The sequence below is a fragment of the Giraffa tippelskirchi genome, chromosome 6, assembly GCF_054371585.1.
Source record: "Giraffa tippelskirchi isolate mGirTip1 chromosome 6, T2T-mGirTip1v1.2.pri, whole genome shotgun sequence".
NCBI classification, from domain to species: Eukaryota; Metazoa; Chordata; class Mammalia; order Artiodactyla; family Giraffidae; genus Giraffa; species Giraffa tippelskirchi.
The window spans coordinates 91,108,391-91,132,575 of record NC_137280.1 but is presented as its reverse complement, the minus strand read 5'-3'; the positions used below and the strand labels follow the sequence as shown (position 1 = coordinate 91,132,575).

The following is a 24,185-nucleotide window of genomic DNA, read 5'->3' as shown; positions in this document are numbered from 1 at the left end:
GGGCTTCTAAATGCAGTGGCTTTTTTGCCGAGCACGGAGCTCTAGGCGAGCGGGCTTCAGTAGTTGGGATACGTGGACTCAGTATTTGCGGCCTCTGGGGTCTAGAGCACAGACTCAGTAGTTTTGGCTCACAGGCTTAGTTGCTCCGGGGCATGTGGGATCCTTCGCGACCAGGTATCGAACTCGTGTTCCCTGAATCGCCAGGCCGATTCTTTACCCCTACTGAGCCACCAGAGAAGCCCCAAATGTTCCTTTTCCAGGTTCTTTGCCACGTTCCCCGTCTGACCTCCAGGCGGCGCCACGAGCACATAGCAGCCTTTCTTGCCGGGCTAGACCTGAGCACTTGGCTGCCAGCGCGATTTGGATCGAGTTCAGTGGCTGAGAACGAGTTCTCGGAGTCGAATTCAGTGAACTCATCTGGAAGATGGGGAGGTTGTAAGATTCGATGAAATGATTGAGGCGAAGCATGTCATGCGTGAAACATGCAGAGCATTATTATATTATTATTATTAATTGAAAGTGACTTTTGTCATCAAATCAAGAACCAAGGCAGGGAAAGGGGTGGGCACTGGAGGACCTGAATGCTGTGCTAAAGATGTAAGACATTGTTTCTTCTCCTTTTTCAATTTTCATCTGATATATGACATGTGGATATTTTTGTGAAGTATTAATGAAAATTTACAATGTTATATTTCATTGTGTACTCTACTCTTGTAAGAACTGTGAATGTGTGTTTTAAATTTCACACACTTTGCAATTTCAAAAGGTTTTTAAAATTCTTTATTTTGTACAGTCTTGTTTATTCACTATGTGTTTGCATAATTTACACACCTAGTAAAGAAAATTTCAAAAACTGCAAAAAGAAAACTAGAGTGAATGAAAAATCGGTCTCCTCCAACCTCTGTTCCCTGCCGGGCCCCGCCCCACACTCCTTTCCCTTCCCAGAATCCATCGCCACAACCAGCTGTGTCTCTTCTCCGAGAATCAGTTTATTATTTTATAGGCAGCTTTTCCAAGTCTGTCCCGGGCAAGAGAATTTAGATTTTATGTGGTTAAGGATGGAACGGCACTTAGTTGCTTAATGATTTAGTGGGCACCTACTGTGTACCGCTGGGGTGGCTCCAACAGACACCCTTGAAATACTCACAGCTCAATGCAGAAGGCTGAGAGATCGGAATGGGGGAGGGAGGTCTATAGAGTCTCTGAGAGCCCAGGGGAAGAACACCTAGCCCGTGGGGGCAGGAGTCTCACAGGAGACTTCTCTGAAGCTGTAACCTGAGAGCTAAGGCTTAAAGGTCCATCAAGAGTTTGTCCAAAGGAGAAAATGTGATCCAGGCTGAGGAAATAGCAGTTGCAAAGGGCAGAAGTGGGGGTGGGGGTGGGGGTGGGGGTGGGGGTGGGGGTGGGGGTGGGGGTGGGGGTGGGGGTGGGGTGGGGTGGGGGTGGAGGAGGGGTTGAGGGGTGGGAGGTGGGGTGGCTGGACCTTCCTAATGGCCACAGGCTTTGTTTATTGACTCATTCATTTCTGTTGACCCCACCTCAGGGCCTTTGCATTGTTGTTCCTTCAGCCTAGATCATACTTTTCTTTCTTTTTAAAGGCTTTTTTTTTTGACGTGGACCGACTCAATGGTTATGAATTTGAGCAAACTCCAGCAGATCGTCAAGGGCAGGGGAGCCTGGCCTGCTACAGTCCATGGGGTCACAGTCAGACACGAATTAGCAACTGTGAACAATAGCAGGTTTTATTTTTTGTTTTTTATTAGTTGCTCAGTGATGTCGGACTCTTTGTGACCCTGTGGACTGTAGCCCACCAGGCTCCTCTGTCCATGGGATTCTCCAGGCAAGAATACTGGAGTGGCTTGCTGTGCCCTCCTCCAGGGGATCTTCCCAACCCAGGGATCAAACCCAGGTCTCCCACATTGCAGGCAGAATCTTTACTGTCTGAGTCACCAGGGAAGCCCTGATGCAAGTATATTACCAAAAACAATCCTCTCTGTCTCTTGGGTCTCAGGATCTGTATCCCCCCTGAAGTCATGGGCAAATAAGGTACCCAATGAATTATTTACCCAATGATCCTGGAATCATATAGACACAGGTTCGAATCCAGGGGCTGCTGCTAACTGGTTGGGTGTCCCTGGGCATGTGGTTAGCACTTTCAGAGTTCAGTCTCCTTACTGGTAGGTGGGACACCCACAACCTCTCCCCTGACTAGTTGTGTAGTTGATGAGTTCTCTTTCTTTCCATCCTCAGCCCCCACAGTGTCTCCCCGCTCCGCACCATGGAGAGAGCCTGTAAATACCTGACTCAGATCACGTCCCTCCTCTGTTCAGAACCCTCTATGCCTCCTTTTCACTTAGGGCAAAAGCCAAAGTCCCCACTGGAGCCCACAAGGCCCTGCGAGACCTGTCCCCACTTCCTCCCACTGTCCTCCTCTATCCCTCTGTGGTTTCCAGTGCACTGGTTGTTCTAGGTTCCCTCTGTGGTGGGGGGCAGGGGGAACATTGTGGGGGCTGAGGATGGAAAGAAAGAGAACTCATCAACCATACAGCTTATCAGGGGAGTGTTTGTCTGTGTCCCACCTACTGATCAGGAAACTCAACTCTGAAAGTGCTAACCATGTGCCCAGGTAATGCTTGACCAATTAGCAGCAGCCCCTGCATGCACTGGTTTTCTCACCAGAACCTGTCAATCTCACACCAGCCCCAGGGCTTTTGCACTGGTTGTACCTTCTACGTGGACCACTCTCCACAAAATATCTGCACAGTTCACTCCCTCACCTCCTTGTGTGTGTTTAGTCACTCAGTTGTGTCTGACTCTTTTCGACTCCATGGACTGTACCCTGCCAGGCTCCTCTGTCCATGGAATTTTCCAGGCAAGAATACTAGAGTGGGTTGTCATTTCCTTCTCCAGGGGATCTTCCCTCTCCAGGACTCAAACCTGCGTCTCCTGCCTTGCAGGCTGATTCTCTACCCACTGCGCCACTGGGGAAGCCCTCACCTCCTTTGGGTCTTTACACAAATGTCACCTTCTCAGGTGATGCTAGGTCTAAAAATCACAGATCTGTTCCTACCCCACATATCTAATCTACCTTCCCAATGTCGTTGTTTCCTGAACTTTCACTACATCCTAACAGATGACATCATGTTCTTATTTGTCCTGCCTCTTGTCTGTCTCCTCATTGAGAACATCAACTCCTAGACAACAGTGATCTTTGTTTCTTTCACTGTTGGGTCCCTTTGCTAAGAAGGAGAAGGGTGCCAGGCACCCAGAAGGTTTCAATACATAGTAATTGAACAAATAGAATGTAGACGAAGCAGTTTGCACATGGCTCCTCCACTGGCATATTGATTGCAAGCCTTAATGAAAGGGGGGTAATGACCTTCAGATCTGCACACTGAGAGGCTCAAAGTTTGACCATTTTGGTCCAAGCCTGAGTAGAGGTTGAAGGTTGAGGTGTCCAGCCCTCCCCTGTGGCTCAAAGGCTCAATGGTAGGTGACCTCTGTCCCCAGTGGGCCAGTATCAATACTTGAAGACCAGAGAGGGTCTCTGCTGGCACCAGGCATGATAGCAATTTTGTTGTTGTTGTTCAATCACTAAGTTTTGTCCAACTCCTTGCCACCTCATGGACTTCAGCATACCAGTCTCCTCTGTCCTCCACTATCTCCCAGAGTCTGCTCAAATTCATATCCATTGAGTCAGTGATGCCATCGCACCATCTCATCCTCTGCCGCCCTCTTCTCCATTTGCCTTCAATCTTTCCCAGCATCAGGGCAATTTAGGGAGCACATATTGGAAACTGGAAGGTCCCCCAAGGTCTGGTCATTTCTAGCCTCCCATCATTGTGCCAGGGTTTTCACAAAGGGAAGAGGTCAAGGCTGGGATATTGAGGGGCAGCCTTCAGATACAAGATGCAGACCATGGGTTCAGGCTGATCTGGGGGCTCTGACCTCTTGGCGGGAGCTGTTTAAAGTATACCCCCATCAGCTGCCAACACAGCTGCTGTTTTGCAGCTCAGTTTGTGGGTAACGGCCAAGCAGGTGAGGAGGAGGAGTCCCCATGGAGGCTTTCTCCACTCCCCTCAACCCCTAGGGATGGGCATGATTTGCATAGATGTTTCCATTCTCTTCAGTTCAAGTGGGTGTTTGGGGCAGAAAAAAAGGCTCAAAACCAGCCTTCCAAGTTTTGGCAGAGAGTCAGGCCCCCGCAGGGCACATGGGCTCTCTCAGCCTCAGTTTTCCCTTCTGTAGAATGGGGGTATGCTTGCCCTTTCCTCATTTGGTTTGTGTCAGCCTTCAGCCTGTGTACCCTCAGATCACCCGCTCCCTGTTCTGTCCCTGCCCCATGGTTAAGGTCTGACCCCTGCATAGGATAGCCCCCCTTTTGCCCACTGCTTTGTGCCCAGATTTAGTCAATGGCAGGCCCTAAGGGTAGATTGGAGGGTGGGAGGATGGGACAAGCCAGAGTCGTTCTCCCCATTTGCTTCCCACATCATCTCTCACTGGACATGGCCTCCCTCTTTGTCAATTTCTCATCAACGTAACCAATCCTGTTATTAAATCCCATCTGTTTGAGATACTTCTATTTTCCTAAATTGACTGACTCATTTGAAAAGACCCTGATGCTGGGAAAGATTGAGGGTAGGAGGAGAAGGGGACGACAGAGGATGAGATGGTTGGATGGCATCACCGACTCAATGGACATGAGTTTGGGTAGGCTCTGGGAGTTGGTGATGGACAGGGAGGCCCGGCGTGCCGCAGTTCATGGAGTCACAAAGAGTTGGACACAATTGAGCGACTGAACTGAATTAATGCAAGGCAGTTGTGAAGGATTTTTATTTAAGATACAATTAAAAAAGAAAAAAGATGGAAAAGGAAATGGCAACCCAGTCCAGTATTCTTGCCTGGGAAATCCCATGGACGGATAACCTGTCAGGCTATAGTCCATGGGGTTAAGAGAGTTGGACACAACTTAGTGACTAAACAAACTACATTTAGTACAAAATACTCAAATGGAAAAATCAGTAGGTTTATATCTTTATAAATCCAGTGCAGTAAGCCAAGGATTCAAAAAATTCTTTTAAGTAATGTACTAATGGTTAATTAAGATTCATATCTCAGGTATTTTTCCTGGTTACATTTATAGTTATATTTGGAAGGGTTTTTTTTTAAGTACATTAAAATGTGACCTGCATTTAAAAAAAAAAAGAAATTCTTTTTTTATAGTGCATATTTCTGCAAGTTTCCACAAACATATGTAGTCATAGTACCACCACCACAATCAAACTATAGAAAGGTTCCATCACCAAAAAATCCCCCATGCTTTTTTGTTGTCAACCCCTCCCTCCACCCTCAGCCCCTATATATCCCTGGTTGTTCATTGTCCGTATAGCTTGGCCTTTTCTGAAATAACATAGAAATGGAATCATACAGTATGCAGCTTTTTGTGTCTGCCTTCTTTCTCTCACCACAATGCATTTGAGATTCATCCATGTTGTTCTATACCACTGCTTTCTTTTAATTACTTGGCTGCACCAGGTCTTAGCTGCGAGATTTGAGTTTTGTTTTTGTTTTTATGGAACGCTTCATGAATTTGCCTGTTATCCCTGCGCAAGGGCCATGCTAATCTCGGTATCGTTCCAATTTTAGTATATGTGCTGCCAAAGTGAACACCACATGCGAGGTCTTTAGTTGCAGCAGGCAAACTGTTAGTTGCAGCACGTGGGATCTAGTTCCCTGATCAGGGATCGAATCCAGATCTCCCACATTGGAAGCCTGGAGTCTTAGCCACCAGACCTCCAGGGAAGTCCCACCATTAGTTCCTTTGAGAACTTGAAGCTTCAAATATTATATTCCCGAGTGGTCTTCCATGTGAAGATAAACTGCAGCATGTCTATTCATTCCATAAAGGGGCTGCTGTGAGCTTCTGATGGGTTGATATTTACACAAGACTTAGGACAGTAAGCTGGCACATGATGTATGTGTTAGCTGTTATTACTATGCTGGAGCGGGGCTGAAGTGGGCCATGGGGGTTCCCTTCTCCCCTCACTGCACGTCTCCATCATCTGGAAGAGAGAGCTGACACTTCCCAGGCTCAATGGGCTGCAGTTCCATCTGGTGCCGACGTGGCAGGGGTGGCCTCCCCCAGCGGCCTCCCTACCCCGTCCCTGAAGCTGAAAGTGGGCCTCAAGCCCATGGGTGGATGAAACGAGGCCACTGCAGCTCCACTGCCTGCCAAGATCAGCATCTGGAAAGCCTCTCTGCAGCTGGGCCCCTCCCCCCCCGCCCCCGCCCCCCCCGCCCCCCCGTGCTGGGGTGATGATGAGAAAGTTGGGACCTGTCTCAGACACTTCTCCTCCTGCCAAAACCTGAGAGCTGGGGGGGGGGGGACAGCGGAGGCCCAGGGTGGATCAAGGGACATGCTAGGGCTCATCCACATAGGGGAGTTCACAAAATCAGGGGTGGAGACTTCCCTGATGGTCCAATGGCTAGGACTCCAGGCTCCCGATGCAGAGGACCTGGGTTCCATCCCTGTTGAGGGAACTAGACCCCCACATGCTGCCACTAAAAAATCCTGCAGGTAATTACTAAAGACTCCATGTGCTGCAACTAAGACCTGGTACAGCCCAAATAAATAGATAAATCTTTTTTTAAAAATTGGGGTAGGGTGGGATCAGAGGTCAGAGGGATTCCCTCACCTCTGAACTGTGGAGAAGAACATTCTACACCTCACCAGTGACTGATGTGGTCCTGAGCGATAACCACAGCCCTTCTATTCCAAAGAACCAGGGCAGGGATGGGGCGGGGTGGGGGTGGGGGTGAGGGCGCGATCACTGCATCAGGAGTGGGACAGGGACTTGGGATAAAAAGAAGAGCAGAGAGGGCTCTGGTTCTAATCCACCACAACTGTGTGCCTCAATTTCCTCATCTTTAAAATGGGGTGATGTGGAAAATGCAAAACTATGGGGACAGTGAAAAAAACCAGTGGTTGTCAGTGATTAAGGATGAGGAGAGGGGAATGAATGGCTAGAGCACGGAGGATTTTTAGGGCAGTGAAACTATTCTGTATGATACTATAAGGGTGGATAGGAGCCCTTATTTTTTCTTCCATTTTTTTCCCATTTTGTTTAGTCACTAAGTTGTATCTGACTCTTTTGCAACTCCATGAACTGTAGCCCACCAGGCTCCTCTGTTGGTGGAATTTTCCAGGCAAGAATACTGGAGTGAGTTGCTATTTCCTTCTCCAGGGCATCTTTCCAGCCCAGAGATCGAACCTGCATCTCCTGCATTGGCAGGTGGATTCTTGACCACTGAGCCACCAGGGAAGCCCATGTATCATTATACATTTGACCAAACCCATAGAATGTACAAAGCTAAGAGTGAACCCTCATGTACACCATGGACTTGGGGGGTGATAACGATGTGTCTCTGTAGGTTCACCAGTAGTAACAAACGTACTACTCTTGGTGGGGGAGCTGTTGACAGTGGGGGAAGCTATGCATGTGAGAGAGGGTAGATGGGCCATTCTCTGTACTTTCTGCTCAATTTTCCTGTGAACCTAAGACTGTTCTAAAAAACTAAAGTCTAAGGACTTCCCTGGTGGTCCAATGGTTAAGTGCTTCCAATGCAAGGGGTGCAAGTTGGAACCCTGGTCTGGGAACTAAGATCCCATATGCCACTTGCTGCAGCCAAAAAATGAAAGAAAAAGAAAGTCCATATAAAAAATGGAATTATGATGAAAACAAAAACACCCACCTCCTAGGCGTGGAGGACTCCTGCAGCCGCACCCAGCACAGTCTGTCTGTGTCTGTGAGCGTTAGCCATTAGTGTCGATGGCCCTGTAATTAGTGAAGGCTGCTCCAAGCCTCTTCCTTTTCTTCTTTTTCCCTTGCTTGGGAGCTCGGCAAGAAAAGGGCCCCATTTCCTTCCTCTTCCACGGTTCTCTCACTCAGAGATTCCCCCCTCCCCGAGTCCCCGCCACAGGGAGGTTCCAGCTTTCCTCTTGACAACCTCCCCTGCCGCCCAGACCATCAGGGTGTCTGCGCAAGTGGTTCCCAGTTCTCTAGCCTGTCCCCTCAGCTGACCCGGTGTAGCTCTCATATGGCCCCAGTAATGGGAGGTGGAGGGGGAAGCGGAAGTTGCTTGCGGGTGTATCTGTGTGTCCCTGGGGACATCACCTTTGTCTAGGCGCCACGGTACCCCTAACAGACAGCCGGATGTATCTGCAGCCTTGATATTACCCCCCCCACACACACACACCCGCACCCGCAGGTCCCTTGAGAGGACGGCAAACTGCTGAGCCAGCTGAGGCGAGCTGGGGAGGGGGGCACTTCCTCCCCAGTCTCAGGTCCTCACAGAGGGCTAAGATTTCCGCTCTGATAGCTCCCTGGCGAGGAGAGGACCTGGTTTTTCTTTGCGTTTTTTTTTATGTGTGTGTGCTTTGTCTTCTGTGGGTTGAACACCTGGTTTCTAGACTTTGCATGGCTGCACTTCATCTGGGCAGAGGATTCGCGAGGTTTTGCTGAGGTTCCGAGTGGACCCCACCATCTAGCCCTGAAGCTGAGTGGACACTGAAATCTGAGTCAGGCAAAGGAGCAAAGTCACTCTCCGGCTTTTTTTAATCCTCTCATCAAAGCCCTGCTACCTCGTGTGTTAGAACTGTTTGGTTCCTTCTGTCTCTTCCATTGGACTTTCAGTTTTACAGCAGAAACCAACAAGGTATCACTATAGCGAGCTCAGAGCATTCTCTGTTGCATTATATGAATATATATGCCACAGACATGTAACACTAATATATTGACTCTTAATATTTATTTCCTTATTGATAACTTAAATATGTGTATTCTTAATATAAATTCATTTCACAGTGACATGTTGAATAAATAGCACGGGTATGTTTATTGATGATGTTATTGTTGATTTATGTTATTGATACTATTTGTTATTATTATTATTATTATAGAAACAATTTTACAGCTAAAAAGCCTGGTGATTTGTTATTTCAATGTGATTTTTCATGTCTTTGTAAATGTTTTGAATTTGTAATATGAGCTAAAAATTTCAAACATTCCCTCCCCCCCAGGGTACCCCATGAAAAGTCTGGTCCCCTCTCACCTGTCCCCCTGCCCCCTCTGTGTCCCTCCCTGAGGCTAACCACTGTGACGGTGTCTTGTGCCTCCCCCCCCACCCCCCTGAGATGGCCTGGTTGTCCACAGGCAAATATGTGTGTATTTATACAGTCCTTATAAATAAATATATCCAGAAACGCAGGCAAGCGAGCAATGCAAACTCATCTACATTGTGCTTTTTTTCATCTTACGTTGAAAACGGTTTCATATCAAGATGACTCCGATTTTCCTTTTTAATAGGCACAAATGGATCAACTTTAATTTCCTTTTTCAAAGTTTCGCTTTTCAACATGATTTATGGAGTATTTATGGAGTACTAAACTTCTCTTTCTCTCTTTTTAATTAGTTGCATTATGTGGGATTCAAGCATCCATAATTTTTTTTTTAATTTCATCTTTTATGAGGCATGATTGATGCGTAAAATGGTAAGTTAAAGTGTACATCCGGGTGATTTGACATATGTATATATTGTGAAAGGATTCCCCCTCATGCAGTTAATGAACATATCCTTCACCTCACGTTTTTATCTTTTGTGTGTGAGGGGGGATGTAACAGCAGTTCAGTTCTGCTCTCAGCAAATTTCTATTCTTTGATACAGTATTATCAACTGTAGTCACTGTGCTGTATATTAGATTCTCAGACCTTATTTATCTTATAACTGAAAGTTTGCACCCTTTTGCTAATCTCTCCCCATTTCCCCCACCTCCCAGCATCTGGCAATCACCTTTCCTACTCTCTGTTTCTATAAGTTTTTGTTTTTTTCTTAAAGATTCCACATATAAGTGATAGCATGTGGTATTTAGGGGCTTCCCCTGTGTCTCAGTGGTAAAGAATTCGAGTGCAATACAGCAGCTGCAGGAGACCCTAGGTTGGGAAGATCTCTTAGAGGAGGGCATGGCAACCCACTCCAGTATCCTTGCCTGGAGAATCCCCATGGACAGAGGAGCCTGGCAGGCTACTCTCCATGGAGTTGCAAAGAGTTGAACACAACTAAAGTGTCTTAGCACGCATGTGGTATTTGTTTTTGTCTGGCTCATTTCACTTAGCATAAAGCCCTCAAATTTCATCCATGTTGTTGAAAATGACAGAATTTCTTTTCTCATTGGTGAACAATATTTCATTATGTATATGTGTATGCATGCTCAGTCACTCAGTCATGTTTGACTATTTGTGACCCCTTGGACTGTAGCCTGCCAGGCTCCTCTGTCCATGGGGATTCTCCAGGCAAGAATACTGGAGTGGGTTACCATTTTCTACTCCAGGGAATCTTCCCAACCCAGGAATTGAACCCTCACTTCCTGCACTGGCAGGTGGATTCTTTACCCTGGGGGAAACCACATGTATAAGTGAATCTTACATCTTTATCCATTCATCTGTTGACAGACACTTAAGTTGTTTCCATACCTTGGCTACTGTGAATAATACTGCAACAGACATGGGAGTGCAGATACCCTTTTTTGTCATTTTGCTTTATAACACTCTTTACTGAAGTATATTAGACATACGAGGAGTTCCCTGGTGGTCCAGTGGTTAAGACTCCTCACTTTCACTACCAAGAGCCTGGGCTCTATCCCTGGTTGGGGAACGAAGATCCCACATGCTCTACCACGCAACCAAATACACACAGAAGAGTGTACCTACCTTCTCCCTCTTCTTTCTTACACTGTCTGGGTATCAGGGCTTCCCTGGTGGTTCAGACAGTAAAGAATCCACCCTCAATGTGGGAGACCTGGTTTCATCCCTGGGTTGGGAAGATCCCCTGGAGGAGGGTATGGCAACCCACTCCAGTATTCAGTAATCCACAAAGAGTCGGACAATACTAAGTGACTAAGCACAAGTCTGGGTACAAGCATTCTAACTTTCAGTTTAATTGATCAATTAATTTTTTTGGCCACATGGCTTGTGGGAATCTTAGTTCCCTGACCAGAGACTAAACCTGGGCCATGGCAGCGAAAGCCCCAAGTCCTAACCACTGGACCACCTGTGAATTCCCTCAAGGTAACTTATTGTTGGAATAGGGCAAGTATGTACATGTTACAAAAGTCAAAAGATACAAAAGCACTCACAGAGTGAAAGTTATGTCCCTCCCATGCCCTGTCCCCTATCTTTCAGTTCCTCTCCCAGGAAATTTATCAGTTTCTTCTTTCTGTAATACTTTAGATATTCTGAGCAAGTATATGTGCATGCTAAGTCACTTCAGTCATGTTCAACTCTTTGTGACCCTATGGACTGTAGCCCGCCAGGATCCTCTGTCCATGGGATTCTCCAGGCAAGAATACCAGAGTGGGTTGCCATTTCCTCCTCCAGAAGAAACTTCCTGACCCAGGGATTGAACCCAAGTCTCCTGCAGCTGCTGCGTTGTACGAAAATTCTTTACCACTGAGCCAGGGGGGAAGTCCTGAGCAAGTACAGTAGAACATCAACTTGGGACAGGGAGTTTAATCTGTCTTGTTTCCTGATAAATTGCCAGCCTTTCAGAATGATGTCTGGCACATGGCAGGTGCTTACTGTAATGTGGTAAGTAAACATATAAGCAGATGATGTATTCATTTCCACAAATAGTGCCTTTCTGAACATAAGTTCCATGAAGGCAAGGACTTTCTTCCCTTTTCTGTTCACTGCTATGCCTGTGGGTCGGCTCTTGGTCACTCAGTCATGTTTGACTCTTTGCAACCCCATGGACTATAACCTGCCAGGCTCCCTTGTCCATGGAATTTTTCCAGGCAAGAATATGGGAATGGGTTGTCATTTCCGAAGGAGTGAGGGACATATTGTCTAGTCCCTGATTTCACACACACATCAGTAAATGCAGGTGTGCTTCATCTCTGCAGCCAGGCACACAGAGATGCCCAGGAAAAGCTGAATGAGGAAAAAAATGGGAAACTAAAGAACTGGCTAGGACTTCTCTGGCAGTCCAGTGGTTAAAACTCTGTGCTTCCGCAGCAGGGGGCATGGGGTTTGATCCCTGCTTGGGGAATTAAGATCCCTCATGGCTCAGCCAAAAAAAAAACAAACCTCAAAACAAACAAACAAAAACCTAGATATAAGACTAAGATCCAACTTGAAAAGCAAGAATTAGCTTGGGCCTGCTGGTCGACCACAAGGAGGGTACTCCATGGACAGAGGCAGTGGAGACTGCTAAGTGCTCCCAGTCTTCTTGGGCAGAGGGGCCAGGGCCTCGATTCTGGGGCCTCAATCCACTCGCCAGTGGGTCCTGGGTCTGGAAGATACCCTGGAGAAGGAAATGGCTACCCACTCCAGTATTCTTGTTTGGGAAATCAAAATCCCAAGGAGGAACCCAGGGGGCTATAATCCATGGGGTTGCAAGAGTCCGACACCACTAAGCGACTAAACCACCGCCACCACCTAGCACACAATAGGAAGCTGCTTATTTGTTGGATGAACACATAGTGGGCGCTTAATGCCTATTTGCTGTGTTGACCTTAGGTGCTTCGTGGCTCCTTGCTGAATAAGTAAGGCAATTCCTTGCCCTCCTGCAATTCCAGGATCCCAGGCAGGGGCCAAGAGTATATCTGCAATCCAAGACAGTTATTCCAGGTTGAGGCCACCTGGGCAGGAGCGACTGGACAGCACCGGGCTGCGTGACGTCATGCGCTGGCCGGTTCTCACGGGTGGGGGCTGGGAGGGGGCAGGGCTGGACGTGGGGGTGCGGACAAAGGGACCCTGCACGCCTCCCCCACGCCCGCCCTCGCGCGCGCCCCGCTGAGCTGATCACATCTGGAATTCATTGCTGCTGCCGCCGGCCGGAAAGGAGGCGGAGACAGGGCGGGGCGAGTGGGGGCCAAGGCGGCTCTTCCCTCCGTGCCCCTGAGTCCCCAGTCCCCAGCCCCGGGACGCAGTGGAGCCCGGCGGGCAATCCCAGCCCCTGCCGCGGCCGTCCCGGGGGACGCAGGCGCCAAAGCCCCTCCGGCTCGGGGAAGGAGCCGGGTCGGCCTAGCCAGGTGAGCGTGCGTGGCGAGGGGGAGGCAGAAAGGGCGGGCCCCGGGCCCCGGAGGTCTCGGATCCGAGCTAGGAAAGCCCGCCAGGGGTCAGGGGCTCCCCGGGCGCGCACGCACTGCCGGTCCTCCGGCTGCACCCAGGGAGTGGTCATCGTGCGCCCTCTCCACGACCCTAGGCGGCCCCATTGCCTTGGCCGCGAACCCCCAGACTGAGTTCCCCGCCTTCTCCAGTGGCAGGAAGTTGGCCGGGAGGAGAAGGCGGAATCCAAGCGCTTTTGGTCGGAGACTAGGAGGCAGGATGGCGTGCCCCCGATCCAGGGGTTTGGGGACTGTGTATGGGGGAGGGGAGGACGCCCCTCTTTACTGACTCCGGCTGGACGAGGGCGAAAGGTGCTGCACGCCGCGGTACAGCCAAGCCAAGGGGCGGGGCCCCCGAGGAGGCAGATGCCCACCTCCTGCGCGTCTGGTCCTCTGCCTCAGTTTCCCTGAGTAGTTCATCTCTTCCAGTTCTCCGCCCCGCCCCCCGTGGGGTCGTGGCTTTGTTCTGGAAGGAAAGGGAACCTGATTGCGTGGCTTCGGCGCCTCTTTCCCCTGGGCCCTGGGGATGGGGCGCGGGCGCGGGCACGCGTGGCGGGGACCCCGCGAGGTTCTGGGCCCAGACAAGCGTGGGAACCTCTCCCACTCCTTCTGGCACGAGTTGACTCACCGGGGATTTCCATCCCCTCACCAGACTCTGCCCTAGTCAGACACTCCAGGCGCCACGCGCTGAGCCCACGGTGCCCCGCGTGGCGCGACACGGGCGCGGCACTCGCGGTGCAGCTGTCGCTGCACCCTCTCTCCGCCTCTCCCCAGTTCTCTGGGAAGATCGAGGCGAGGCCCCGGGCTGGACGCACAGGCGCCCCCCACCCCCATTTGGAGACCTGGGGTTCCCCTGCGTGTGGCTGTCGCGGAAGAAAGGAGGCGCGGCCCCAGAGGCAGCCAGTGTGGATACCGTGCATTCCACCGCCAGATAAGGAGGCCGAGTCTGCGGCCCGAGGGCGGGGGCGGGTTGTGCCGTGTCTCCAGGGAGACGCTGGGCTTCGCCTGGTGGGGGTGGCCTGCCAGCGGACTAGAGGTGTCTCCCGCCTCCTTTACTGTTGTCTAAGCCTGGGCTGAGTTTAGGAGCCTCCATCCTCAGGGGTCCTCGTTCACTTGTTCATTCATTCATCTATCCATCCATCTATCCATTCATCCATCCATCCCACACATTTTCTGAGTGCTTTCTAAGTATGCCAGGCATCCTTCCAGGGACTGATGGATTTAGTTGCTGGCCTCTGACACACATTCAACTATGGAAGCTGACAAAAAACAAGAAATACAATGATAATTTCTGAAATTGGCAAGTGCTGTGACTATAATAAAAGATGCTGTGATAGAAAGGGCCTAGGGAAGATGGCTAGGATAGCCTAATGTTTAGAGGCCACTAAACAGAAACCTGAAAGATAGGAAGGCCATGCCAGGTGAAGAAACAGCAGAGGCAAAAGCTCTGAGGTAGGCATGGGGCTGAAATGTGAGAGGCCAGTGTGGTTCAGTGGAATGGCTCTGGAGGAGAGTGGGAGGAGGGGAGGTGGGCAGGGGCCACTTTGGATGCTGGGGAACCACGGAAGAGTTTGGAGGTGAGGAGTGACATATTGAAGCTATAAATTTAAAAGCTCCCCCTGGCTGCTGCATGGAGAATGGCAGTATAGGGGGGCATGCATGCATGCAAATGAGCTTAGTCGTGTCTGACTCTTTGTGACCCCACGGACTGTAGCCCGCCAGGGATTTCCTCTGTCCATGGGATTTCCTAGGCAAGAATACTGGAGTGGGTTGCCTTTTCCCCCTCCAGGGGATCTTCCCGACCCAGGGATTGAAATGCAGGCAGATTCTTTACCACCTGGGCCACCTGGGAAGTAGAGGGCAACTAAAGGGAAACTGAGCCCGGAGGGATACCCTAGGGCAAGGGGCAAGGGACCTGTGAATGCCCAGAGGAACAGTAACCGCTGGGCATGCCTCCATAGAACTTGCGGGAGGGGCTCCTGGAAGCCACTGAGACTTCCTCCTGCCTTCCTCTCTCCTAATCTCCCCCTGAACAGTCTTGGTGTGTCTCGCTTTCCTTCCCTCCAACCCCATTGCTTGTCCCTCTTGCTTCAGGCCTGGCCATTCGCCAGTGCTGAGCCTAGTGACCTCTTACTGAGCACCTGGGAGGTGACTGCCTTGGTGAAGGTGAAGAGGAGTCAGGCCCTGCAGTTAGCCACGCCTGGGAGCCTGATGCAGGGAGGGGAAGCAGGCCAGGCCTGTATTTGCCTCAGGGTGACTGTGCCAGCTCCAGCCTCCAGACCCTGGTTCCTCTTTCTGGGAATCGTGAACCTGCCTTAGGCAACGTCCTAGCGGAGAAGAAAGAGACATTCCTCTTCTCTAACTAACCACCCCTCTTTCTGAGGCTCTAAGTGAGGGTAGTCTCCCAAGGAAGAAGACGACATTTTGGTCAGTCCCTGGGGCATGAGGACTGAAACCACTTCTTATTTCTCTAGGAATCAGCCATAAATCTTTCTCTGGGCCGCCAGACAGGAGAGGGGCTTGAGGGACGATGCAGGGAGCACATCCTGGGCTTCTAACCCACCAGCAAGGGTGCTTCCCAGACCTGCCACGGGCCCTCGATTCTCAATTATGACCCCCAGGAGGGGGCCAGTAGGCCAGAGCAGCCCGAGGGTGACTGGTCGGGGTGACCCAGCGGTCAGGCTGTGGTTCAGACTTTCCCCCGGGGACATCCACACAGTCTGAACAATGTCCTTGAAAAGAAAGGAGCTCCAACCGCTTGGAAAAGGCCCGCTCAGTAGTGCAAGCCATAGAGCGCCCCCAACTGGGCCAATCAAATGTCGAGGATGCAAAGCTCAGGCCAATAGGCCTGAGTTGCTCAATACTCTGGGATTGAAAATGAGCCAATCAGAGCGCGGGGCTGTTTCTGGCCCGACGGTCGGTCTGGTAAGGCCCAAGACCTGGGCCAAGCTCGCTGCAATGGGCAGAGGGCATCGGGGCGCCTGGGCCCCGTCCGGCAGGGGAACAAGGGGCCTCTGTGTGGCGATCTGGGCGGAGCGACAGTCCCTGGGGATGTGCACAAGCCTTTCTCTGTTCCCAAACTAGGACGGATGTCCTTTTGCCCAGGGGGAGCAGCTGCCTCTATCAGGCCAGGGGCCAGGGCGCCCCTCCGAGGGGTGTCCGAGACTGAGATGGCTGGGCGACCCCGGAAGCCCCTCATCATTCCCAAGCTCACTGAGAACCGGCCTAACCAGCCTTTTCTGGAACCGGTGCTCCTGGGATGCACATGGTCCTTGCAAGGCATGTTTCCAGGGACTTGGGGAGGGCTGTTCCCGCGCCCCCCCTCCATTAACTAACTGCTGGTCTGGAGCTTCCTCCTGGCCCCTCTTATGGCCCTCTTGAAAGGCAGACCCTACACCAGTTCCTCTGAGACCACCTCCCGGTCCCGCCCCCATTCCCAAGCTGGGGGGAGGCCATGGTATTGGCCTCTCACCTTCTCTGCCTACGCGCTCCTTCCCGCCCCCTCCCCCCACGGCTCAGTTTTCCTTGGGAGAGGGGTGACTCAGGCTTTCATGGAAGGGAATACCATCCCCTCCTCTTCCCCGCGGGGCTGCACGCCCCCTCACCACTCACATGACTTCGGCCCAGCTGTCCCATCCTCCCAGCCAGGACCTCCCAGACGGGTCTCCTGTGGCTCCCCCATCCCAACATCCCCTCCCAGCCTTCTCCACACCGGATGTGACTGGAGAGCAAGGATTCCACCCTGTGTGTTCCAAGGCCCTCACATCTGGATTTCATCCTGGCTGGGGAGGGGGGTGCCACGGGGCCCTGCCCACCCTGCTAAGACCCTGTGTCCCAGGGCAGGGCTAGATGGTGCTGATGAGAACAGGCTGTTGAGGACTCTTGCCCAGCTGGCTCACTCAACATCCCCTCCCAAAAGACTGGGAGGAAGGCACCTAGTGCCTCCCTATAGTATGGCAGGAAGAGGGGAGCTAATAATATTAGCTAACATTTATTGTGTGCCTGCTGTGTGCTAAATGTGCTGCATGTATCATTCAACAGGATTTTCCCATTACCCCTCTGAAATGGGCTTTCTTCTCCCCATTGCACAGATGAGGCCACTGAGACCTAGAGACCAAGCATCAAGTGACTTGGCCCAGCATCCCACACCATGTCAGATGTGGGAGTGGGGCTGAACCCTGGATTGCCTGCAAGGTCTATGTCCTTGAAGATGACGCGACCTCTGTGATGCTCAAACCTTGGGGCCGCCCTGGTGTCTCCCCAAAACCTTATCTTGGGAACACCCAGGGCCTCTAGGCTTAGACCCAGCCTGAAATCCAGAGCAGTGGGTGGTAATGAGCAGGGGATGGTGCTATCAGCAACCAGCATCTCGCTGACCCAGGCTGGCAGGCGGCACGGGGCCCGAGGCTCCAGTGTATTTGAAAAAGGAGACAAGCCTCCAGGTTCTGGCTAAGACTCCTTCTCTGGGTGGGTGGGTAAGACTTCTAGAAGTCCACTTCGCGTCTCTTATGCCCTTTAGGGGAGCTTCTGTTCCTTTGCAAGACACTGTAGCTTAGAGGTTTTAGATGCTTTGGAGTGGGTTTCTGAGGCTCTGCCACTGACTAGTTTTGAGGCTTTGGGAAAGTGAATTGACCTCTCTGGGTTTCCCATTTGTAAAGCAGTGCTCATTTGCTCAGTCACTCAGTTGTGTCTGACTCTTTGTGAAGCTGTGGACTGAAGCCCGCCAGGCTCCTCTGTCCATGGGATTCTCTAGACAAGAATACTGGAATGGGTTGCTATGCCCTCCTCCAGGGATCTTCCCGACCCAGGGATCGAACATGCGTCTCTTGCCTCTCCTGCATTGTCAGGCGGATTCTTTACCACTAGTGCCGCCTGGGAAGCCCCCCATTTGTAAAGCAGAGATGATGATAATTCTGACTTCATGTGACAGAGCTGGAACGTGAGCCACAGCCCAGTCCAGAGTCAGCCCAGGCTGCAGACACAGCACTGACCTGTCTGTCTGTGTGTGTTTTCTCTCTGCAGCATCAACAGCTCCATGGCCCCGGCTGGCTACTGAGCCCCACCATGGGCAGCGTGTACTCAGAGTACCTAAGCTCCAGCAAGGTCAGGGAACACTATAATTACACCAAGGAGAGTCCCGACACGAAGGATACACCCTCCCGTCAGGTGGCCTCAGCCCTCATCATCCTCCTGTGTTGTGCCATCGTAGTAGAGAACCTGCTGGTGCTCATCGCAGTTGCCCGCAACAGCAAGTTCCACTCGGCCATGTACCTGTTCCTGGGCAACCTAGCGGCATCAGATCTGCTGGCGGGCGTGGCCTTCATAGCCAATACCTTGCTCTCTGGTTCGGTCACCCTGGGGCTGACGCCTGTGCAGTGGTTCGCCCGCGAGGGCTCTGCCTTCATCACGCTCTCCGCCTCTGTCTTCAGCCTCCTGGCCATCGCCATCGAGCGGCACGTGGCCATCGCCAAGGTCAAGCTCTACGGCAGCGACAAGAGCTGCCGCATGCTGCTGCTCATCGCGGCCTCGTGGCTCATCTCGCTGGTCCTCGGCGGCCTGCCCATCCTCGGCTGGAACTGTCTGGGCTACCTGGAGGCCTGCTCCACTGTTCTGCCGCTCTACGCCAAGCCCTACGTGCTCTGCGTGGTGACCATCTTCTCGGTCATCCTGTCGGCCATCGTAGCTCTGTACATCCGCATCTACTGTGTGGTCCGCTCCAGCCAGGCCGATGTGGCTGCCCCACAGACGCTCGCCCTGCTCAAGACAGTCACCATCGTGCTGGGTGTCTTTATCTTCTGCTGGTTGCCCGCCTTTAGCATCCTCCTTTTGGACTATGCCTGTCCGGTCCGGGCCTGCCCTATGCTCTACCAGGCCCACTACTTTTTTGCCTTCGCCACCCTCAACTCATTGCTCAACCCGGTCATCTACACATGGCGCAGCCGGGACCTGCGGCGGGAGGTGTTACGGCCACTGCAGTTCTGGCGGCGGGCGGCAGGGGTGCAAGGGCGGCGGGATGGAACCCCGGGCCACCACCTCCTGCCCCTTCGCAGCTCCAGTTCCCTGGAGAAGGGCATGCACATGCCCACGTCACCCACATTTCTGGAGGGCAACACAATGGTGTGAGGGGCAAGTGGGCTGACAGCCAGGCCACCGTGGCAGAGAGTTCCGTGGAGAAGCTCCGGGGACCCGGGAAAGAAATGGGGCCGAGGGGGGCAGGGGTTGCCAAGTAAGATGCCCCCGTTCCACAGACCCGGGTGCTGCTGAAGATTTTTCATGCTTGGGACGGTTGACTGAGGCTTTGACCAGTCAGATGGCACAGTTGCAGCAGGGTCCTGGGGCTCAGCATGGTGACCTCTTTGGAACTGGATCGTGAGGAGGACCGAGGACGGGGGTGGTGTGGGGGAACCTGGAAAGGGCCCGAGTGACAGCAGGCAGGTGCTCGAGTGGAACACAGCATAGGAGCCAGTTCCAACCCCATATGAAGGATGTCAACATTTCACAGCACCTGACCCTCCGCCCTGTTTCTGACTCCCCTCTCTGAATTTACCATCCCCCCTTGCCACCTTCTGGCCACCTCAGAGCCTACTCCCCTGGAACCACTGCATCCCGAGGGGCTGGAGACCTCCTCTCTGACCTTTCTGGGCGGCCCTGGGGCTAACAGTTCCTGGCTTCAATTCCACAGCTTCCCCAAATGTCACCAGCTGCCACGCTGGCAACTTCTTCCCTTTCTTTTCTTCTCATTCTACAAGTGAGATGCCAGGAAACCACGTGGGGGTGAGGGGGACTAACCCCCATTCTCAGACCTCATTGGCCACATTGCACTACTGGGGGCTCAGAGGAGTCATCCAGGGCTGGGAAAACTGGTCTGGGGGCCTGAGGAGGGCTCTCCCAGTGGGGCAGGGTGGAATAGGAGAAAGTTACAGGGGACCTGTTGACACCAGACCTCCAACCCCCCATAAAATAACCACCCTCCCCCAACCTCCACTCACTTCCAGACCCAGCCAAGGTACCCAATCTAAGGCAGAGCAGCCTTGACCCTCTTGTGCGTCCTTTCAAGCTACATCAAGTGGAGCACAGGGGGTGGGGTTACCAAGGACAATGGTGGGATGCCCTCTTTTAACCCACTCCAAAAGGACTTTGCTAAATTCTGTGGATGGAGGGAAGGGATATTGCGGTACAAACATGTATTTATGCGCGTCTGTCAGTGTCTGTGTATGTGTGTGTTTGTGTGTATGTAATATCTGTGGTCCCCTCCCCTCGCCATGTCTCCCAGGATGCATGCTATTTTGTCTCCTCTCGTCTGTATTGAAGCTGCCAAAGAGGGGTCTGGTCCCTGCACCAACCCCTTTGTCGTTGCTGGCTTATCTCCCAGCTGGAGAGCTGGGGTGCAGCTCACCTGGGGGTGGGGGGAAGGAATCCTCACACCTGAAAGTGATTTCTTGTGACTGCAAAGGCTGGGGGAGGGGATCTTTGGGGGGGCAAGGAGCCAGTTGGGGGCTCATCTCCCCTTACACAGCTCCCCGGATGCCCCTTCTGCCTGAGACTCAGGCCCAGGCCAATAAACGGTTCAGTGTCTCTTTCTGGTGGTGGTTGTCTTTTGAGGCTTAAGGCGGCGGTTGCCCCATTAGCACCCTGGGGGTGGGTGGGGGTAGGGAGGGTGGCTGCTATCCAGACAGCTCATCCTTTTCCAGCCTTCTGGTTCATTCGTTCCCCCACCCCTCGCCCTGTCAGAGCCAGGATCTCAGTGGCTTCTGAGAAAACCGGGTAAATGCTGAGGTTCTCCCCGTCCCCTGGCAGTTGTCTGGCCCCTCCCAGTGATTAATTAGTCCCAGGACCTCTGTGCCATCCTTCCAAAGAGAAAGTCTGGCAGGTGGTGGGGGCCCCCGTTCTTCATCCCAAGTGCACATTCCTCCCAGGGAGCTGGAGAGATGTTCTTGGGAGACACAGACTCAGATACCCCTCTAAAGCCCAGTGTTCCCTAAGTGAATGGCCAACCTCATCATGCACTTTCTTCTTTTCCCCCTTAATTATTTATTTGGCTATGCTGGATGTTAGTTGTGGCATGCAAGATTTTTAGTTGCAGCATGTGAACTCTTAGTTGCAGCATGTGGGATCTAGTTCCCTGATCAGGGATAGAACCCTGGGCCCCTTGCATTGGGAGCACGGAGTCTTAGCCACTGGACCACCAGGGAAGTCCCCAGCAAGCACTTTCCAGGCTGGAAGACAGAATCCGCAGGATGCAGGAGTTACTGATAAACTCCTTTTATGGAGATGAGGATTCAGAGAATTTAAATGAGCAGCTTAGGGTCACACAGCTGGTTGGGACAGTGCCTGGCTGGATTTTTTCTTTTTTTTTAGTAGTCATAAATGTTCCTGTCTGGATTTGAACTCAGGCAGGCTCACTCCAGATCCTACCAGTTCCACCAGTGGGCCAGAGAAATGATCCTCAATCCCCTCTTTGCCATGGAAGGAGTGGTGAGTGTGGGCAGCCAGGCCCCACCAGTCCCCTCCCACCCCCAGATCCAGGAGATGTCCAGCTGGGATGCAGCTGAAAAGTGGCTCCGTAACTGGGCTCCAGGATGACACTCCCTTCTTTGTCCACAGGCACAGGGCCCAGCAGCTCCTTTGAAAATAGATCTGAAGCTTTGATGGGGAACTCAGGCCCTCAAACCGAAACTCTGCCCAGCAACACCTACACAAAGCTAGGGCAGCCAGTGGAAGAGAGGAGTGGAGTGGATGGTGGCCAGAGACTGAGACCCGCGCACAGACACACACGCACACACACAGAGACCCGTGCGCAGACACCCACACACACACACACACACACACCCATCACCCCCATCGGAATTCCCCTTCCTCCAGCAGTTCAGAGACAACCTCTGTTTGGAGGTTGGGAGGAGATTGTTGGGGTTGGGAGGAGGAAGAGGCACAGACCAGGCCAGAGTCAATAAATTTCCCCCAAATACCCACATGCTTCCTTCACCTCCTCCTTCCAGCCTCCATTCAAATGCCACCTCCTCAGAGAAGCCTGCTCTGACCACCTTCTTTCTCTATCTAGTCCCTCACCTGCTTATCAACTGGCAGAGTAATATACATTGGTCTTACTCAGTCGCTAGGTCATGCTGCACTCTTTTGCAACCTCATGGACGTTAGCCTGCCAGTCTTCTCTGTCCATGGGATTTTCCAGTCAAGGATACTGGAGTGGGTTGCTATTTCCTTCTCCAGGGGATTTTCCCGGCCCAGGGATCGAACCCACATCTCCTGCATTGGTAGGCGGATTCTTTGCCACTCAGCCACCAGGGAAAACCATTAGTAACTAAGAGAAACTGATTTCTCACTCATATACAAGAATTTCAGAGAAAACTGATCCTGGTTAAGAAGGATCACTTACCTTCAGTCCAGGCTCCTGTCTATCTATCTATCTATTCATACATACATCTACCTAAATATTTCACTTTTCCTAAGGACAAGGCCGGAGAAGGCAATGGCACCCCACTCCAGTACTCTTGCCTGGAAAATTCCATGGACAGAGGAGCCTGGTAGGCTACAGTCCATGGGGTCGCTAAGAGTTGGACACGACTGAGAGACTTCACTTTCACTTTTCACTTTCGTGCATTGGAGAAGGAAATGGCAACCCACTCCAGTGTTCTTGCCTGGAGAATCCCAGGGACGGGAGAGCCTGGTGGGCTGCCATCTATGGGGTCACACAGAGTCGGACACGACTGAAGCGACTTAGCAGCAGCAGCAGCAGCAGCAAGGACAAGGCATTCTCTTACATAACCCAGTAGAATGGTCAAAATCAGCAAATCTACAAGCCTTAATCAGATTTCACCAATTGTCCCATTGCTGACTTTGATAGCAGAAGAAACCCCAGCTTGTTGTATTCACTTGTCTTTTTAGTTATCTTCAATCAGAACAGTTTCTGAAGCTTTCTTTGTCTTTTGTAACCCTGACATTTTGGAAAAATACACATCAGTCATTTGGAAGCATGTCCTTCAGCAGAAGTTTGATGTTTTCTCATGATTAGACTCAGGTTATGGATTTTCTTTGGCAGAAATACCAAAGAATTGATAGGTCTTTATCAATTAGTTCCATCACTAACAATGTTAACAGATCACTTGGAGATAGCAGCAAAGCTTCTCCACTTTAAAGTAACTATTTCCTCCTTTTAAGTTAAGTATCTTGTGGGGAGGTCCTTTGAGACTGCAAACAATTCTGTTACTCATCAAACTCACTCATTTAGCATCCATTCCTGTCTGAATCAATTAATACTCACTGGGCATTTTTAAGAAAAATCAGAGGATATCACACCATTTCATTTGTAAGTACTCTCCTTTTTATCTTTTTTTTTTAAAAGAGCAACACTTAAAAAAAAAAAACTTAACCACAATATTGTGATCATACTTAGATGTTTATGGGAAATTTCAGTCTGTTAAAATTCCCCCATCAGGTGTTTTTTTTTTTCAATTGAAGTATAGTTGAGTTACAATGTTGCATCAGTTTCAGATGTCAGTTTTTCTTTTTTTTTTTCTTTCTTTCTTTGATGTGTTTGAGTCAGAATCTAAACGAGATCCTCACATGGTATTTTGTTAATGAATCTCTGAAATATTGCTTAGCAAGTTTATCTAACCTGGTTAAACAATAGGTTTAAACCAGGTTAAACCTATTTAACCTTGTTTTACAAGATTTCCTTTCTCTCTCTCTCTCTCTGTTGTTTTTTTTGGTAATTCGTTTGCATAAGAAGTTAGGTAGGGACTTCCCTGGTGGTCCAGTTGTTGGGACTTGGGATTCCATACTTTCACTGCAAGTGGCATGAGTTTGATCCTTGATGAGAGATCTAAGACTGCACGTGCTTTGAGGTGGGGGCCAAAAAAAAAAGAACCAGACTGTTTGCTCTACAGTTTCCCCTAGTTTGGTGTTGGCTGATGGCATCTCCTTATTATGTCATTTAACATTTGTCTTTGTCCCCAGTCCAATTCAAAAATGGAAAGATATTCAATTCTAAGTGGTGCTGGAAACTCTC

General features: G+C 51.1%; 1 protein-coding gene and 1 non-coding gene across 2 annotated transcripts; one reads left to right on the top strand and one right to left on the bottom strand.

The window, feature by feature from the left end:
- Positions 1-5,566: 5,566 nt before the first annotated feature.
- Positions 5,567-5,670, bottom strand: LOC145511787 (U6 spliceosomal RNA). The gene has a single exon (XR_014058166.1). It is a non-coding gene; the product is annotated as a U6 spliceosomal RNA (small nuclear RNA).
- Positions 5,671-12,966: 7,296 nt separating this feature from the next.
- S1PR2 (sphingosine-1-phosphate receptor 2) lies at positions 12,967-20,742 on the top strand. Its single transcript, XM_081498191.1, has 2 exons — positions 12,967-13,087; positions 18,185-20,742. The coding sequence occupies exon 2, from the start codon at positions 18,227-18,229 to the stop codon at positions 19,283-19,285; it is 1,059 nt and encodes a 352-aa protein (XP_081354317.1). The 5' UTR covers positions 12,967-13,087; positions 18,185-18,226; the 3' UTR covers positions 19,286-20,742.
- Positions 20,743-24,185: the final 3,443 nt, after the last annotated feature.